The following is a 19,857-nucleotide window of genomic DNA, read 5'->3' on the forward strand; positions in this document are numbered from 1 at the left end:
AGGCCCCCATCTGCCAAGAATGAGATACATTAATTTTGCCACATGAACATTGATTTTTAAACTGTTACTGGAGTAAAGAAAGAACTTGTTTAAAAAAATACCACCAGACCCTTGACTGGAAAGACATTTGCATAGTAACAGACAGTACTTGGAAAGGACAAAGGGGCCACTCCCTGCTCCAATTTAATCCCCAATGGACTTTTGATTACCAGACGTTGAAGATGGAGAAGCTAGCATTCCAAGTTAACTGCTAAGATGGCCGAATACACAAACAGATGTGGTCAGACCAGTTTAGTCACATGACTAACTGGCTGTTGGAGTTTTTTTTTAATTTGAGCTTGCCACAGAGTTTTATAAGACAGAAATCTGTTTGCTGCTGGACTGGAAAAGACATCTCCTCTGTCTGCTCTCATCTCGTTCTCACCAGCTTCGGAATCCCTTGAAGACATATGAACTCCGAGAGAGAAAAGTCTCCTACAGTGAACAAGTTTACGAAGAATACTGAGCCCCTACGAAAAGCAAGACCTACCTACAAGCAAGGACTACAGTGAGCTCGAAGCACAGTAACAAAAACCTCTCTTCAGAGATTGCCTCAAACCTCTCCACTATTTTTCTTCTCTTTTCTGTCTCTATTTGCATGTGCGTATCGCATGCATATCGTATAGCGTGGGGCAGGGCAAATATCCGTAGGTGTTAAACCAAATTAGAGTTTAAGTTTAAATAAATTTCACTTTTCTTCTTTAAACCTAAGAAAGCCTCTTTGTGCTCATTTCTATGCCTTATGATTGGAAAGTGGTGAACAAGGATTCACCAAGGGGGAGCTCAAAACACAGTGTGTTTAAAATTAAACCCTGTTACAATAAGACCAGGTGAAAGCTGAGAAAGACCCCTGGACACCTTTCTCACCTGGTCTTAACACATGATTAGAGCAGGATTGGAACATTAATTAACTTTTAATAGATAAATGGATCAATGAACGGTATTCAGTAGGAACAGTAATTATAAATATTACTATTCTCTGTGAGATATCCAAACATCAAAGACATATCCCCTGCACTAACCGACAATATAAAATTAAGAACATAAGAAATAGGAGAAGGAGTAGGCCAATCAGCCCCTCAGGCCTGCCCCGCCATTCAATAAGATCATGGCTGATCTGTCTGAGGCCTCAACTCCTCTTTTGGGCCTGCTCCGCATACACCTCGACTCCCTGAGACTTCAAAAATCTATCTACCTCCTCCTTAAATACATTTAGTAGCTTAGCTTCCACAACTCTCTGAGGTAGAGAATTCCAGAGATGCACCACCCTCTGAGAGAAGAAATTCCTTCGCATCTCAGTTTTAAATATGTGATCCCTTATTCCGTAACTATGTCCCTTACTTCGATATTCCCCCACTAGTGGAAAGATATTCTCAACATCTACCCTGTCAAGCCCCCTTAGAATCTTATATGTTTCAATAAGATCACCTCTCATTCTTCTAAACGCCAATGAATAAAGGCCTAACTTGTTTAGCCGTTCTTGATAAGACAACCCCTTCATCCCAGGAATCAGCCTAGTGAACCTTTTCTGAACTGCCTCCAATGCTAGTATATCCTTCCTTAAATACGGGGACCAAAACTGTGCGCAGTACTCCAGGTGTGGCCTCACCAACACCCTGTACAAGACTTCCCTATTTTAAACTCTAACCCCCTAGCAAGAAAAGCCAAAATTCCATTTGCCTTCCTAATTACTTGCTGCACCTGCATGCTAACCTTTTGTGTTTCATGTATAAGAACACCCAGATCCCTCTGTACTGCAGTATTTTGTAGTCTTTCTCCATCTAAATGATCTGCCTTTTTATTCTTCCTACCAAAGTGGACGGCCTCACACTTTCCCACATTGGACTCCATCTGCCAAGTTTTTGCCCACTCACTTAACCTATCTATATCCCTTTACAGATTCATAACATGCCTTTCCACCTATTTTTGTATCATCAGAAAATTTGGATACACTACATTCTGTCCCTTCCTCTAAGTCATTAATATAGATTGTAAATAGTTGAGGCCCTAGGACCGATCCTTGTGGCACCCCACTAGTTACAGCTTTCTAACCTGAAAAAGACCCATTGATCCTGACTCTCTGATTTCTGTGTGTTAGCCAATCCTCAATCCATGCCAACACATTACCCCCAATACCCTGAACTCCTATTTTGTGCAATAACCTTTTATGTGGCACCTTATCAAACTCCTTCTAAAGATCCAAATACACTACATCAACCAGTTCCCCTTTATCCACTCTGCTTGTTATATCCTCAAAGAATTTTAACAAATTTGTCAAACATGATTTCCCTTTCATAAAACCATGTTGCCAAAAGGAACAGTCAGAAACCAGAGAGAGAGAGAAAACCGGAGCAGTGGCAGTGAGAGTGGGAACAGTGGACCTGCTTGACCAACAAAAATTGAAGTGTGATGTCACAGGCGAGCTGGTAAGTGATTGGTGGGTATTTCTTCCGTGTCTCTTGTTTTGGCCAAGTGATTTAAATCAGGAGACATCATTACAGTTTAACAGTACACTTAAATAATTCATTTTAAAAAAAATACTGAGATCAAAATTAATTAATTAAATGGAATAGAGATGACTGGGCAGACGATATATTGCAGCTGTAGTATGTGAGAGCTGGTGGATGTCGGTGCAATCCCCAGTGGCCATATCTGCAGCAAGTGTTGGCTGCTTCAGGACCTTCGGCTCAGAGCTGATGAGCTGTAGTCCGAGCTGCGGACACTGTGACACATCAGGGAGGGGGAAAGTTACCTGGACACTGTGTTTCAGGAGACAGTCACACCCCTTAGATTAATTACATCAAATTTGGACCATGGTAAGGGACAGGAGGGTATGACTGCGAATGAGGCAGATATGGGGATCCAGAATTTAGCTTTGGAGGAGCCTCAGCCAGTGCCCTTATCCTATAGGTACGAGGTTCTTGCTCACTGTGTGGACAAAGGTCCAGACTGCAGGGAGGATGAGCAAACTGACCACAGCAACGTGGTTCAGAGTGCTATTCAAGTGGGGGGAGAAAAGAGAAATGTAGTAGTGTAATAGTGGATAGCATAGTTAGGGGAATAGATACTGTTCTCTGCAGCAAAGACAAGGGGTCCCGAAGGCTGTATTGCCTAGCTGGTGCCAAGATTAAGGCCATCTCTTCTGGGCTAGAGAAGAACTTGGAGTGGAGGGGAAGGATCCAGTTATCGTAGTCCACGTAGGTACCAATGACATAGGTAGGGCTGGGAAAGAGGTTCTGCTGAGGGACTATGAGCAACTTGGGGCTAAATTAAAAAAACAGAACCACAAAGGTAATAATCTCTGGATTACTACCTGAGCCACATGTAAATTGGCCTAGAATAAATAAGATTAGAGAGGTAAATGCCTAGTTCAAAGATTGGAATGGGAGAAATGGGTTCCAATTCATGGGACACTGGCACCAGTACTGGGGAAAGAGAGCTGTTCTGTTGGGATGGGCTTCACTTGAACCATGCTGGGACCAGTGTCCTGGCGAATCATATAACTCGGGTTGTAGATAAGGCTTTAAACTAAATAGTGGGGGAGGGTTCAATTGAAGGGAGGTTTAAAAAGTTGAAAAGTAACGAGAAAGCAGAGGTGCAGGTTAGTGAAGGGGCATACATTAATCAGAGTGTGACAGGAAGGGACAAAGAATACAAGCATAAGAGTACAGCAGAAATTAGAACCAGAGTAGGTAAAAATGGTTAAAAAGTCAAGGCTCTTTATCTGAATGCACGTAGCATTTGTAACAAGTTAGATGAGCTGACGGCACAGATAGAAATAAATGAATATAATTTGATAGCTATCACTGATACATGGTTGCAGGATGACCAGGACGGGAAACTCGATGTTCAAGGATTTTTGACATTCAGAAGAATAGGCAGAAAGTAAAAGGAGGTGGTGTAGCTTTGTTGTCAAAGGAAGGGATCAGTGCAGTTGTGAGTAATGATATAGGTGTAATAGATTGTGATGTAGAATCAGTTTGGGTGGAAATAAGGAATAGCAAGGGAAAGAAATCACCGGTGGGAGTTGTCTATAGGCCCCGAGGAGTTGCTTCTCTGTAGGACAAAGTATTAATCAGGAAATAATGGAGGTGTGTAAGAAGGGTACTGCAATTATCATGGGTGATTTTAATCTGCATATAGACTGGACAAATCAAATTGGTAGGGGTAGCATGGAAGACGAATTTGTAGAGTGCATCAGGGATTGTTTCTTAGAGCAATACGTTGCAGAACCTACCCGGGAACAGGCTATTATAGATTTGGTAATGTGTAATGAGGTAGGATTTACAAGAGATCTTGTAGTTAAGGATCCTCTAGGGAGAAGCGATCATAACATGGTAGAATTTCAAATTCAGTTTGAAGGTGAGCAACTCTGATCTCAAGCCAGTGTTTTCAACTTAAAATTGATCGTGGAAACATGGTTGTTTACTTCTCAAGTAAAATTCTACTGTTGAATCTGAATATCTTCGCTTGCCTCAGATTCACCTGTTAGCTCAGCAGCCAAGTAGAAGCTCTCAATCAGAAGGTCCTGATCACACATCTGGCAAAAGAATTACAAAGAATTTTGGCTCTGCTCCTTTCAGGGATCCACTCCAGATAAAACAGGCTTACTTTCTGAATTGCACATGCTTATGCCTTGCCCTGAGTTGGAATATCAATCAGACTATAATGTATATTTTCTGAAAATTAGCTTGCAGCAACCAAATCCACTCTGCAAATAGCAGCACCACAAGAAAGAGGACTGAACCAATGTAGAAACTTTGTCTATTGTACATTCGTCTGTCTGTAGATATCCTTTACTTCTGCCTCCAATACAGCTGCCTCCTTTGGGTAGATAGAGTGTGAAGATAGCAATTATCAGGAAATTATACATTTTCTCTCAATCCAGGGCTCTTCGAAATCACAGGAAAATTCAATCTTGACCATTCAAAAACCTTGCATATAAACTCATTCTTCCATGCATACATGACAATGGAATGATCTCCTGAATATTTCTTTGAAGAAACCACATGAGAGAAAGCCCTGTTGTCACTGTTGGCAAGTATTGAATAAGTAGAATCCACAGTACTTGAAAGGAGGCTATAATCAGCTGTAGTAGAATAGATGGCAATTCCTGCTAAACATAATGAAATCTGCTGAATGGACATATTGCATTTCAAAGACTTGTCTGTGTTTTTGGTTGAGAGACTTAATACTGCATGTCACCAACATGCTTCCTTTCTGACTTGAAAGATACTGAAAGTTCTCTTGCAGGAGAAATTTACTTTTAAAAAAAAAGTGAGAATGCTTCAAAGATTTTTCATCTATTCCCAAACAGCAAAATTGGAGGATCATGAACTTCAGAGTAAACGGTATTGCACAGAATTAAAAAGAATTCACACAAATAGACCATTCAGCCCAACCCAATGCCTGTGTTTAGGCTCCACATGAACCTTCCCCACTCATTACTTCATCACATCTTATCAGCATATCATTCGATTCCCTTCTCTCTCATGTACTTTTCTAGCTTCCCTTAAATGCATCTATTCCTTTTCACCTTCGACACCAGGTCATAGCGAGTTCCACATTTTTAATTGTACTGCGGAATTCACACTTTGTAACCTGCAACTGGTATGGTAACTTCTGGTGTTTTCTGCTGCTCTCAATTGTCTCCGAAAAAGCACCTTGGCCTAACTAGTGAAATCGGAAAGGCCAGGTAAGCAAGATATTGAAACCTGTGTATACTTTGCAAACTTTGGATCTTTGAAGGGTGGGTGAAATGGAATAAGGCACTGGAAAATAAAGCTGGTGAAGAAAAATTAATTTTTAAGTGCTCATGACATCACTCCATCTTTATGAGAATCTTATTGTCTTGATTTTAGCTGGGTTGTCTTAAGTTATTGCCTTTCAGTCAGTTAGAAATATAATTCAAATAAATTGCGATTAAATGAATATTTCTGGACTACCTTGCCTGATTGAAGAAAAACTGAATTATTGGCAAACAACACTTCTCAAGACACAAAATCCCTTCTTGCTGTTCAGTTAAAATTTAAAGCTATATAGAACAATTAGATTTGTATTCACATCTCAGTAGCACACAACCTTTTCATAGTTGCTACAGATTAAATCTCCAAACGAAGATTTCCTTTAAAATGATTCAGATAGTTTTTTTTAGTGGATGTAAATCTCTGGCTCTGATTAAGAGGCCTGTTAACTGGCAGGTGAGTTTTACATAGTTTAATTCAAGCGCCAAATAATTAAGTATTAGACTTTGTTCCTATTATAGCAACTAAATTTATTTGGGATTGGTCATGTTCAGTCACTTCGCCCACAAGGCTCCCAGAGGTAAAAAAAGTAGTGCTCTAACTCCAGGTATCACAAATTCTGTCATGCAATATAAATAACAAACTAAAATACATTAATCAAGTAATCTTTTTACCTTTTCATGCGTGTGGCAGCAGAACAGAGGATGTACTGGAGGTAACAGTAACAAATTAATGTTTTAAAGCACTGAGCTGGTAGTTATTGAAGGCACAAATAGTCTTGGAACACTTGTGTTGGGTGCCAAAGGGTAAGCCCAGAACAATCCCCTTAATGTACATAATTATAGCAAAGAAAGGTGTTTTCTGAAACATTAGGCATTAAATATATAACAGTTCTTTATATTTCAATCATCAATTTATCATTTGTTTTCAATCCAAACTTGCAGGTTTCTTCCATGTCTGTGAAGAGACATGTGCTGTGGCTAATAGTTTGTTTCCTAATTTCTCTGCATTCACTTGATGTTAGTTGTCAGGAATATTCGGACTCCATTTCTGGTAAGTAGAATCTGAACAAACAGTTCAATATCAGCTGATTTGACGTTCCTGTACCAATGTTCTGTATATACTGTTCCTCTATCTCTTGTTTTATTACTTGGTTTCCTGGTTTTGCCTTTCACATCTGTAAAAAAAAAAAAAATATTGTAGTTCTAAAATCATCAAATCACGTCCAGAGCATTTTTTCGAAGTCTGATGACAGATAGAAGATTTTGAGAAGATGAAGACATCACACAAGGCCTGTATTGGTGATCCCTTTATAAAGCAATTGGTAAAGTTTGATAATCTTTGTTCATGTGGAGGATTTATTCTTCTCTTGCTACTATATTATTCTTGGTGGATGTTAAACATTTGGCTTAATGTAAAATAAAGACAAAGTACTGGAAATGCTCAGCAGGTCTAGCAGCATCTGTGGAGAGAGAAACAGAGTTAACGTTTCAGGTCTGTGACCTTTCACCAGAACTGGCAAAGGTTAGAAATGTAATCCATCAGCATGACCCCGAGCTTCTGACTACTTGCCATTTTAATTCACCACCCTGCTCTCATGCCCTCATTTCTGTCCTTGGCCTGCTGCTGTGTTCCAGTGAACCTCAACGCATCTTCTGATTAGGCAATTTACAGCCGTCTGGACTCAACACTGAGTTCAACAATTTCAGAGCATGACTGGCTTTTTAATTTACTTTATTTTTTAAGCATGTGCCTATCTTAAACTTGTTTGTCATGTTTGTGCTTTTGAACAGAGGCGCTCATTATTCTGCCATTAACTCTCTCTGGACTAATGCTTTGTCTTTTACTACAATTATTAGCTCTCCCTTTCCCTTTGTTCAGTGACATCTTTGTCATTTAATCTCTCCTGCCTTTTGCCATATCACACACCTTCCCTTATGTTCTTCTTCCCCCTCCCTCCCCACACTTTCACTTGCTCAAAGCCTATTACATTTCTAACCTTTGCCCGTTCTGATGAAAGGTCACAGACGTGAAATGTTGGCCGGAATTTTACCCTCGGCGGATGGGAGCTGTCCACCGACTGAAAAGTCGGTGGTGATCCCGCCTCAGCCTGGCCTGGGATCCAGACCACATTTTGCAGTCCCCAGGCCATTAACTGGTCTGAGGCGGGACTTCCACCTCATTGAGGCAGGAAGGCCCGCCTAATGGAGCTGCCGGCCAATCAGTGGGCCGGCAGCTCTCTGTCCCAGCAGCACCACCAGGAGCTGGACATAACATGTCTGGGAGCCCTGGAGAACCAGTAAGTTTTTGAGGCCTTGCCGGGGGCAATCGGTCGGCGAGGCAAGGGTGGTCGATTGGGGGGTCCGGGGTGCGTGTTGGGCATTGGGGGCAGCCCTCCATCAAGTAGTGAGAAAGCGGCCTACTTTTAATAGGGTAAGATCCCTGTGGTGGTGGGCGGAGGCCCTTAAGTGGCCATTAACTGACCACTTAAGAGCCTTGATTTGCCTGGCACGGGCGGCCCGTTTTTCACCGCCACTGCCCTGCGTAAAATGACGGTGGGAGCGGGTTGGGAAGGGCCCCCCCGAGCCTCCCGCTCCATTTTACGCCCCCCCCGCCCCCCCCCCCCCCCCCCCATACCCCACCCTGGCCACCATCCCGTTCTTTGGAGGGGCATAAAATTCTGGCCGTTTAACTATATTTCTCTCTCCACAGAAGCTGCCAGACCTGCTGAGTATTTCCAGCACTTTCTGTTTTTATTTCAGATTTCTAGCAACTGCAGTATTTTGCTTTTATTTTAATGGCTTAACATAAACTTGTCTTTTTAAAAAACTTCCTTGAATTTGACTTTATTTAGTTTAATGTCGCACTTTTCAGATTTTCTCTAAGATAATTTGCCTTATCATATTTACTAAATCAGGGAAAATGAAAGTTGTGTTTATGCCTATGTTAATTTTTGCTTGATTAGAATAATTACTTAAAAATGGAAATGTTATGGAAAAAGTTTTCCAGGCTGTGACTTTTTTGACTTCTCTGCAATATTTTGCAGTCTATAAATTTTACCATTTATTGCACAGTTAAATCATTTCTGGTTCTAGGAACAAATGCAAAGATTTTTAAATGTCAAGATTGTTCTGTCAAGTCAAGCTAGAAGTATAGAGATTTGCAATTTGCCTGGCAGCAGCCATTCCCTACAGAGAATTTCAGTTGAAAATTAGAACAATATTCGGGTTTTCTGTGTACTGTCTTCTTGACATGTTGTTTTCTCATTTCTTTCTAATGAAGTGAAATGATGAAAAATTCCTAGGTACGTATATCCCACGTAGAAAAATTCTGAAATGCTTTTATTCTGCTATTTAGTATTGCTGGCTTTTATTGGGCTATGCTTCTACTAACCAGTGCACTGTGCAAACATCCTGATAATACATGTGATTTTTGATGCAGCCATCCATTCTATTTTTCCAGAGCAGATAATTTCATGCTGGACAGATGATCAAAATTCAGGGACTGAAAAGAAATTTAAGGTTTCCTAGAGTGGGTATTGTGAAAAAACAACTTTTGATTAATATTTTCTACATTAAAAGCACATTGCTGGGAGCATGGACATTTTCTCTATGGTTTGTATTATAAAATGGCCAAATCCTTCAGCACAAGTATATAATTAGTGGAAGGGGGTTTGAGTAATGGACAATATCTTTGCAGATGTTTCAGGCAGTTGTGGCTTTTGAATCTCTGATCTCTAAATTGTGAAGGGTCATTTTTATTGATAGTGCCAGGCAATTTTTAAAGATTGTTAATATAAATTATGTTAATATAGTGTAATTAAATACTAATGACTGAAAAAGCTGGCAGATGGTTTGAATTCTACAAATAGCTCCAACCTCCTTGTCACAATTGCCTATACCTGCTCATTGATGGAATACTGTAGTCCTGTTCCGCAAGTATCAGATTGGGAACAAAAAATCTCTTGTTCCTGGACTCAAAAGTCATAGAACCATTAAGATCATTGGACTGGATGACATTTGCCTACACCATGCTAGAGTATATCCTCTACAAAACTAGAGAGATGGGGCCAGGCTGTTAGCCTTCCACGTCAACATGACTGGAACAGGACTAGCAGCACTAAGGCAGGTCTCTATATATTTTTATGCTGGGAATACAGGAGATGCTGCAGCTACATCTCATCATTCTGCAGTGATTGAAAAGTTTGTACCAAATACCAGCAGCAAAGCTTCACAAACCCTTCTGCCCATGGATCTGTCTCCCAAACAATATCATTTGGAACTGTTTCACTTGCATGTAAAACTTCAAACACACGAGCATCATCGTGAACCAGGGTTATTGGAGTATACAATAGGCCAAAGGAGATGTCTAGGCATATCACCTGGCATCCCAACTTGCACTGTCTGGGTTTGTGGTGCTGTAGGAAACTGTCAGAGTCAAGGTCCCGAGACAGCCGTTCTTCATACTGTTGCCTCAGACCAAACACTACTTTTAGCTGCCCAAGATCCAGAAAATCCTGTAAATCCACAATTCAACATTATGCAAGGTTGCTGCTGAAGTTCACTATTGTTTCCTTTAGGAGATGATGACATATATGCCTTTGAAGGGTTCACAGCTGAAGATTTGCACAGAAAGCCATCAGAAAGCAGAGGATCAGGAAGTGGTTCCTTTGAGAATGAAATGTCTGGTGATGGCTATGTAATCACAACAGACATTCCTGATATTATTGAATCTCTATCACGATTTTATCCTGAAATGCCAACATCTGACTATGATGACCTATATCACACAACTTTTGGAGATCCTGACCTGGGTGAAACGGGCTCCACCATGCCAAAAGTACAAATGGTCACGGACAAAGATTATCCTTACACTAACCCTACAGGTGTTTACATTCCTGCCAGAGAAGTCAGTACCCACACAAGAATGCCGTCCATACACACCACAAAAACACCAGACGTGGAGATGGAGTCACTTCCCATCCGTGATATCTCAGATGGAGAAGGTATGTGAACTGCTGATACATGGTGGTCTACGTGATGTGATTTAAAACAAAAGTGAGCATTTGTCCTAATTTTATGTAGAACTAGGGAACACAGTCTCATAATATGGGGTCGGCCATTTGGGACTGAAATTGGGGAAGACAGTGTTGTAGTGGTAATGCCACTGAACTAGTAATCTAGAAGCCCAGGCTAATAGAACACGGATTCAAATCTCACAACGGCGGCTGGTGGAATTTAAATTCATTTAATTAATAAAAATCTGCAATTGAAAACGAGTCTCAGTAATGGTGACCATAAAACTATCATAGATTGTTGTAAAAACCCATCTGGTTCACTAATGTCCTTCAGGGAAGGAAATCTGCTGTCCTTACCTGAGCTGGCCTACAAGTGACTCTGGACCGACAGCAATGTGGTTGACTCTTAACTGCCCTCTGAAATGGCCTAGCAAGCCACTTGGTTGTCAAGGGCAATTAGGGATGAACAACAAATGCTGGCCTTGCCAGCGATGCCCACATCCCATGAAAGAATAAAAAGAAATGAGAAATTTCTTCACTCAAAGGGTTGTGAATCGTAGAGAATTCTCTACACTAGCGGACTGTGGATGTTCAGTTGTTTAGTATATTCAAAACAGAGCTTGATAGATTTTTGGATACTGAGGAAATTAAGAAGTATAGCGAAGGTGGAGTAGAAATAGAAAATCAGCCATGATCGTATTGCATAGTGGAGCAGGCTCAAAGAGCTGAATGGCCTACACCTGCTCCTATTTCTTATATTCTTATGTTCGAAGAAAGAAGTGGCATTCAAACAGACCATGTCAGTTACCATTTGTATTACTTTTATAAAACACGTATTCCCAAATCAGGAGCTTTTAATTATTGACAGGAATAAAATTGGTACTTGACTAATTCTTTCCCTCTTGCTATTTATGATTTATTTTGCCCCTATCCTGGGTCTTCCTTTGCCATTCAATGTTACAGTTTGGAAGTAGTATGTAACTAGAGCTCCTGCAAATACTGCCTTGATTCACTTAATATGTAGTGTGTAAGTTGCTAATACTTTTTTTTAATGTGGACCCATGGAAGAACTAAGTCTAATTTTAAAAACCACTAGAAGTGTGAAATTTATTGTTGTACAATTTTTTTATCAACAACTTTCCATAGCATTGTTTTTGAAACCAAATAGATAATGTCAATGGATAATTTGTGCAAGCATTTGTGCCCAGTTCTTTTTGAACAAGCTCACTGAATGCGTCACCTTCCAATGTGTGCTCACCTGCCCCACAACCTCCCTGTTCAAATCTCCCCCCCCCTCCCCCATTTGGTTTCTGCCCTGCCACAGCACTGGGACAGCCCTAATCAAAGTCAACAATGATATCCTCTGTGACCAAATCACTTTATCCATTGCTGAGCTCTCTGCAGTGGTTTTCATGTGTGATCATTCCACCCTGCTTCATCACCTCTTTTTCAGTAGTTCACCTCAGCAAGATTTTCCTAGCCTTGTTCCATTCCTACATGTTCCAATGCTTCTTCAGCTCCTGCAAGGAGTTTCCCAAGGATCTATCCATGGCCCCTTCTTCTTGATTTTTGCTTAAACTGAACTAGACTGGACCCAACCTTGATGTTCTGTTTGATTCTGGTGAGCTTCAAGTGGTATATACTATCTATCACCAAGATGTACTTCCACCTCAGAAATTGCTCACCTTATCCTCTACCTTAGTCCCACTGTTACTGAAATCCAGTCAGCTAACATCTAGTCTCCAAAGTCTACGTCATCCAAAACTGCGCCTGTGCTAAGCTCCACTTCCCCATCACCCACGTCCTTGCTGATCTACGTTTGTTCCTCATTCCACAACAGATCAAATTTAAAATCTTTTTCCTCATTTACAAAATCCCCCTCATTCCCTCACTCCACTTTATCTCTGTAACCTTCTGCATCCTTCGGTCCTCTGACTCTGACCGGGTGTGTATTCCCCCTCTTACTGTCCACTGCACCTTTTGTGGCAGAACCTTCAGCATCCTCAATCCTACTCCTTGGGTTCCCTCTTTAATCCACTCCATCTCTCTACCTCCCTCATCACTTTTAGAAATCAGAGTTTTTGACAAAGCTTTTGGTCACCTCTTCTGAATCTCCTGCAAAGACATGGTGCCTGTTCCTTTACTCCTCTGTGAGTACATTGGGATGCTTATCTGCCTTAAGGGTGCTGCATAAGTGCAATTTTTTTGGCGTTTCACAAATTCCATGTGACTTTCACTGCTAACAGCCATTTTCAAACATAGACATTGCAAAAGTTTGGTAAATATCACAAGTTGTGGGTGGAAACTCTCGTACAACCTTGAAAACTTCTGACAGGTCTTTTACGGCAATTGAAACCTCTCCTAAGGAATGTAATGAAAAAAGATCTTTGTTTAAATATTGTTCAAACATTGGGGAGAAACTGCAGTCTTCTCATGATTATGTTGCTGGCCTGTGGGAGTGATAGTGGCGATGAAGAGAAACTCTCAAAGATATTTGTTGCCGGTTGGCAACGTACATATTATGTCATTCAATCACAGTCTGCCCCTCACTCCCTCCAATCCACCTGTCCCCTCCCTCCCTCCAAGTCTGCGAGTAATTATACAAATGGAACTTTTAAAAATATTTTTTATTTATTATCCACCTTACATCGGACTTCTTTTGCGTATTGCAATTTTCATAATTGTCTGGTGTGCTTGTGACTTTTTGATCAAACTGTACAATGAGTGAGTTTCACTTTCCATACAATTTAATGGGGGAATCCTTTGAAATAAGACTTTGAAAACATTGCAAAATTGGCTACGAGAAAGGAAGTTTGAATGGTGCAAAGAGCCTCATTGTTACAGTTTCAAAACACTGCAAAAGCCAGATATGCTTCTGAACGCTTGCGTATTATTGTGACACAAGTACGCATTTTCTAAAAAGGCTAATAACATTTTTAAATGGATGGTGAATTAAGAAATAGGAAATAACTATCAGTAATCTAAAGTTAAATAATTTCCTAAAAAGACTGAACTATGCAAAGGAGAATTGAGCATTTAGAGAGCCCCTACAGTATAAAAATCTTAAACACCTTCAATTTTAAAATCAGAAGCTTTTTTTTATAATTTTCTATTTTTACAAAATTGCTTTCTTGTGAGATAAAGTCCTGCGGAAACTAGTACATAAGCAGTCAGTTAACTGTGATATCAACTTACCCAAATGCACTGCAAGAATGGAGCTGTCCAGGTGCAAAGTTCCAAATTGGATTTCTTCATAACAGAACAGCATTTGATTCAGAACACTTGGCAAAGGACCATGTGAGTAAACTTCAGTGTGGACTAAGAACATAGTTAACTTACATTTTTAAGAGCAGTGCATTGTATTATCCTTCATTCATATTCCATCATTAACTATCAGCTCATTACATCATCAACATTCGTATCATCATAGTCTCGCTAACAAACCCTTGAAATCCTGTCCAGCACTTATTTCTCATTGCTCATGACTAGCAAATGCTAGCTAAAAAAAGCCTAAGGTGATCTTGTATTCTGTTAATTAATGGCATTCGCATGATTGCAAATTATACCTGACACTCATAGTGATTCAGTTATGGTGATGTCTTTGTCTTGGGACTACTGGGACTTGGCTCGTGAATTTTTAATGTTGCACATTAAATATAACACGATATATTACTGTAGGGTGTTGGCTTGCTATAAAGCCTGGCTGCTACAGGCTTAAGTATTTGCTTCTGATTGCTCAAACATGCTTTGACTATTCACAGATTATTTGTTGCACAGCAACCCATTGTAGCATTTTCCATGCTGTTCTCCAGAATATTTAGTTTGCCACTTTTTTGATCAGCTTATAATACAACAGACTTTCCTCTAATTTTAAATATTTTTCTCCTTGTGGCCTTCAATGATCATTATTGTGTTCTTTAGACGATCATTTTATAAAGAAAAAGTGATTATAAAACATTTCTGGTTCTCTGAACCAATCTTGCAGCCCTCAGCAGATAAACATATGCAAAATGAAGAAGGTCCAATGCAAATATCCAAAAGGATTGTGTCATTTCCCATCTATACTGCAGCTCTAAGCTATTTTCTGCCCAACACTGTAATGCTGAGTTATAAGTGTTCATAAGTCGTGCTCAGGTAGGAGTATTACTATGTGGATTGGAAAAACAAATATAAATTTGGTACAAATTACATTTCCCCTCTGTTCCAGTTACTGACATATTGGATGCATTAAGGGTGTCGAACACAGCTGGAGTATATGTAGTGGAAGGATCCCAAATTGACAAAATGGCTTATCGCCTAGGACCAAGTGCACAGATTAGGAGAGAAACAAGGTATGTAATATCAAAGTGAGAAAATCTTGCATTTGTGTAGCTCCTATCATGATCACTGGACATCACAAAGCGCTTTACAGCCAATGAGGAACTTTTGAAGTGGAGGCACTCAACTAAAAACTTTAAGTATTATATATTGGTGTTTACTAAGGAAGAGGAATCTGGAAAAATATCAGTAGAAGCGGAGAGAGTAGAGACAATGGATAGGGTAAAAATTGAGAGGGAGAAAGTACCGGAAAGGCTGGTCATGTTTCGGGTAATTTGGTCCAGATGGCATGCTTCCCAGGTTGCAAAGAGAATTGTGGGTGGAGTTAGCAGAAGAGCTTGCCATAATCTTTCAATCTTCCCTGGATATAGGGGAGGTGCCAGAGGATTGGAGAGTGGCAACTGTGACACCTTTATTCAAAAATGTGTGTAAGGAAAGTCTGAGCAGCTACAGGCCAGTTAATGTCAGTGGTGTCTAAAGTCTTCGAAACAATGATCAGGGAAATAATCAGCAGGTGCTTGGGAGAGATTTGAGTTAATTAATGATAGCGAGCATGGATTTGGAAAAGGCAAATTATGCTTGACTAATTGGATTTTTTGATGAAGTAACAGAAAAGGTTGATGATGGGAATGTGGTAGATGTTGGCTAAATGTATTTTAAGAAAGCATTTGATAAAGTACCACATAAAAGGCTGGTTAACAAAACTGAGGTTCATGAAATAGGAGGGTCAGTGTCCAAATGGATAAAAAATATTGGCTTAAGGACAGAAAACAGCAAGTCGTGCTAAATGGTTATTTTTCAGACTGGAGGATGGTAGACAGTGGTGTTCCCCAAGGGTCAGTGCTCGGTCCACCGCTTTTATTGCTATATATAAATGACTTGGATCTCAATAGAGAATAGAATTTAAAAATTTGCTGATAACATCAAACTTGGAGGAGTGGCAAACAGTGAGGATGATATGAAAAGCCTGCAACAGGACATAGATAGACCAGCAGAATGGGCAGACAAGTGGCACATGGAATTTAATACAAAGAAGTGTGAGGTGATACATTTTGGCAGAAGGGATAGGGTGAGGCAATATAGCCTTAAAGGCACAGTTGTAAAGTGTGTGCAGGAACAGAGGGACCTGGGGGTGCATGTGCATCGATCTTTGTAGGTTGTAAGACATAATGAGAGAGTGGTTAGCAAAGCAAATAGGATCTTGGGCTTCATAAATCGAGGCATTGAATATAAAAGTAGGGAAGTAATGCTGAACCTTTATAAAACTCTGGTTAGGCTCCAATTAGAGTATTGTGTCCATTTCTGCTCATCACATTTTAGGAAAGATTTGAGGGCACCTTGAGAGGGTGCAGAAGAGATTTACCGGAATGGTTCCAGGGATGGGGGATTTTAGTTAAAAGATTAGGTTGGAAAAGCTGGAGTTCTCCCTGGAGCAAAAGGGATTGAGGGGAGATTTGATCGAGGTGTACAAGATTATGACAGGTTTAGGTAAGTTAGACAAAGAAGAACTATTCCCGTTAACTGATTGATTGTACAAGGACTAGGGGACACAGATTGAAGGCTTTGGGCAAGAGATGCAGGGTGAATGTGAGGAAGAACTTTTTGATGCAGCGAATGGTAATGACCTGGAACTTGGTGCCCATGAGGATGGTGGAAGCAGAGAGAGTCAATGATTTGACATGTAGCAGCCTTTGAAATTCCCATCCCTTAGTATTTTAATTAACGTTATTGAAGTATGTATCCTAAGTTCTTGTGATTTGAACTTTATTGTGGATGATAGTCAACTGTAACATTACAATGGGAATGGTAGCGTAGTGGTAATGTTACTGGACCAATAATCAAGAGGCCTAGACTAATGCTCCGGAGACACTAGTTTAAATCCCACCACGGCCACTGGTGGAATTTAAATTCAATTAATTGATAAATCTTGAATTAAAAAGCTAGTCCCAGTAATGGTGACCATGAAACTACCGGAGTGTTGTAAAACTCCATCTGGTTCACTAAAGTCCTTTAGGGAAGGAAATTTGCCATCGGTTTGGCCTGTATGTGACTCCAGAGCCACAGCAATGTGGTTGACTCTTAAATGCCCTCTGAAATGGCCGAGCAAATAACTCAGCTGTATCATAACTGCTGTCAAAAAGTCAAAAATTAAATAAAACCAAATGGACCACTGGGCAATCACCAAGGCACTGGAAAAGACAAAAGCACACCCAGGCCTGTCGACCCTGCAAAGTCCTCCTCACTAACCTCCGGGGACTTGTGCCAAAATTGGGAGAAATGTTCCACAGACCAGTCAAGCAACAGCCTGACATAGTCAGACTCACAGAATCGTACCTTACAGACAATGGACTGAATTTTACAGCCGTCCCCCTCCAAGATTGAGAGTTGTGGCGTGGTGGGGGTGGCTGGAAAATGCCACTGGCAGAGTCCCGCCACAGGGCTCCATGCTGGGAAGGCCTGGCCCCATATTGCCGTTGGCGGCGAGGCCTCATGGCAGCACCCCCCCACCCCCCTCACACCGCTGCTCAGCGATGGGAGCCCTATTTCAGTATTTAAATTTATTTGAATAAATGAATTGATTACTTACCCGCTCCCGCCATCAGTCCCTGAGTGATATTGGTGATGGACAATAAATGCTTGCCTTGTCGGTGACACTCACATCTCAGGACTGAATGAAAAAGAACAAGTACACTGTCAAAATATTAGTAGCAGTGGTTCACAGTATAACAGTATTAGCACCATGGCAAAATTCATCACTAATCAACATTTAAGAGCAGGATGTCTTTTTGTCACACCTAAGCTCTTGACTTTGAGCATAAAAGGTGCAAAAATGCTGCTGCTGTTCTGATTCAGTTCAAGTGCAAGAAGATATTGAACCACCAGCAAGATGTATGCATGTTGTTACGAATGAGGTTGGAGGAGTGCACTGCTTTCTCTAGTTCCACTGCTCCATGGGTCACAACATATATTTAAATGTTTTGCCCAGTTACCGATACGGCCAATTATCTATTTTATCTCGATTAGTTTCAGAATAAAATCCGCCAACCAGGTTTCTTCAATAAACAACAAAATTGTAGATTTTTTATAAAACAAAACTTAATAAAGATGCAAAGCTTATTAACACGCGGTTTGAAATATGAAAGTATAAATATCTACCCTTCTAAAATAACCTAACACACACGCACACACACTGGTTAAAGAAAAAAAAAGAAAAATGAAAAAACTGGCTCTGCAGAGATCAACCTTTTAAAAAAAAATACTTTGACCAAGTTATTGTCAATTCTTGAAGAAAAAGGATAAGATATGGAATGTTCCAGAAGGCCTTTGGTCTGACATCCAGGTACACGTTGACAGCTGTCACTGGGATCTTTCTGGAGCAGTTCTGTTCAGGAGACATTGAGGAATAGTCTTGCAGGCTTTTCGGGAGAATTACTGCATCAGTGGTTTCACCTATCATACTGGATTCTAGAAGATTTTTCAAAACAGGTTGAAAAGGATGAGCTGGGTGGCTTCTCTCTCAGCAGACGATACCCCAGTTGAACTTTCAAACAGTCCAAGCCAAAACTCCTGACAACCATATACCTAGACATGTGACAGCTCTGTAAACAACTCCAATAGCCAGCAAGGCTCTTTATGTTTGTTTATCACTTCATTGTCTCTTCCAGTAAGTGTTTTTTTAAAAATCTAAAATGTCTTTCCAGTAACCTTTATTAAAATAAAAAGCAAATCCAGGCATCTCATCAGTCTTTCAAATGAACCAATTTTCACAATCTTTTAAACATGAAAAAATTTTAAACAAAAAAAATTAATAATGGAAGCTCCTTCATGACAATATTTGAGTCTCTCTTCCATATAGAGAATGACAAGACACTTGCATCAGGTGTGGATGCCAGCCTAATGTGATCCTCTTGCTTTGCAGCTGAGATCTTTTCTGTAGATGAAGTAACTACTTTTGTGAAGGCGTCATATAAATGCAAGTTCTTTCTTTATCTCAATCCGCGCCTTTCTGTGAATGTCATGAATTATTTTTGTTCTTCTGCAATATCCGCCCAGTGTTAATATGGGTATTCAAAATGTGATGGAAACCACACCTGTCAAATGGAAACATCTTAATTTCATCATATGGAACACTATTTGAACATTTACTGGACATTAAACATAACTTATTTAAAAGGGCCACAGAGCAATGGCTGAAAACATGGCTGTACATTTGCATTCTGCAAGACAGTTGAATAGAGAGACAATGGGAGTGCGCCTGATTCAATTAGTCAGATTGGTTTTGTCAATAGTAATGATCGAAAGACATTAAGAGACATTGTCTGTGTAAGAGCCAGCACTCCACCGCCCCCCCTCCCCCCCCCCCCCCCACCAACTGAGTGTGTTTAGTAAGCTTTGAAAAATCAACAATCCTTGCAGGCGATGCTGTTTCAAGCAAAGAGCTGGTCACATGACTAACCTGCTTGCCAACCTGGCAGTTGATTGAAATGTGCATCACAGAAGAGTTCTGAGACAGACTGCAATTTTGAAGACCAGGGAGAAGCAAGGTCTCTCTTGCTCTTTCTCTCTCTCTCCTCCCCCCCCCCCCCCCCCCCCCACCCTCTCTCTCTCTGTCTCTGTCTCTGTCTCTCTCTCTCTCTCTCTGATGCAAAGTTCCAGGGACCCATGGAAGTAACTTAAGCCCTGAGCCCTGCAGCGTTCTGGTACCAGCCAAACAACTATGGAAGTATGCTGTGGGCTCCA

At 40.6% G+C, this 19,857-nt stretch overlaps 1 protein-coding gene across 1 annotated transcript in view; it reads left to right on the top strand.

The window, feature by feature from the left end:
- Window positions 1–2,893: 2,893 nt before the first annotated feature.
- Window positions 2,894–19,857, top strand: part of LOC137370302 (collagen alpha-2(IX) chain-like) — a 78,329-nt gene continuing 61,365 nt past the window's right edge. Inside the window, exons 1-4 of the mRNA XM_068032682.1 lie at window positions 2,894–3,043; window positions 6,629–6,836; window positions 10,363–10,788; window positions 15,008–15,131. Of these exons, the coding sequence (XP_067888783.1) occupies window positions 2,894–3,043; window positions 6,629–6,836; window positions 10,363–10,788; window positions 15,008–15,131 (908 nt within the window). The remainder of the gene's footprint in view (window positions 3,044–6,628; window positions 6,837–10,362; window positions 10,789–15,007; window positions 15,132–19,857) is intronic.

The sequence above is a fragment of the Heterodontus francisci genome, chromosome 5, assembly GCF_036365525.1.
Source record: "Heterodontus francisci isolate sHetFra1 chromosome 5, sHetFra1.hap1, whole genome shotgun sequence".
In the NCBI taxonomy this organism is placed as follows: Eukaryota; Metazoa; Chordata; class Chondrichthyes; order Heterodontiformes; family Heterodontidae; genus Heterodontus; species Heterodontus francisci.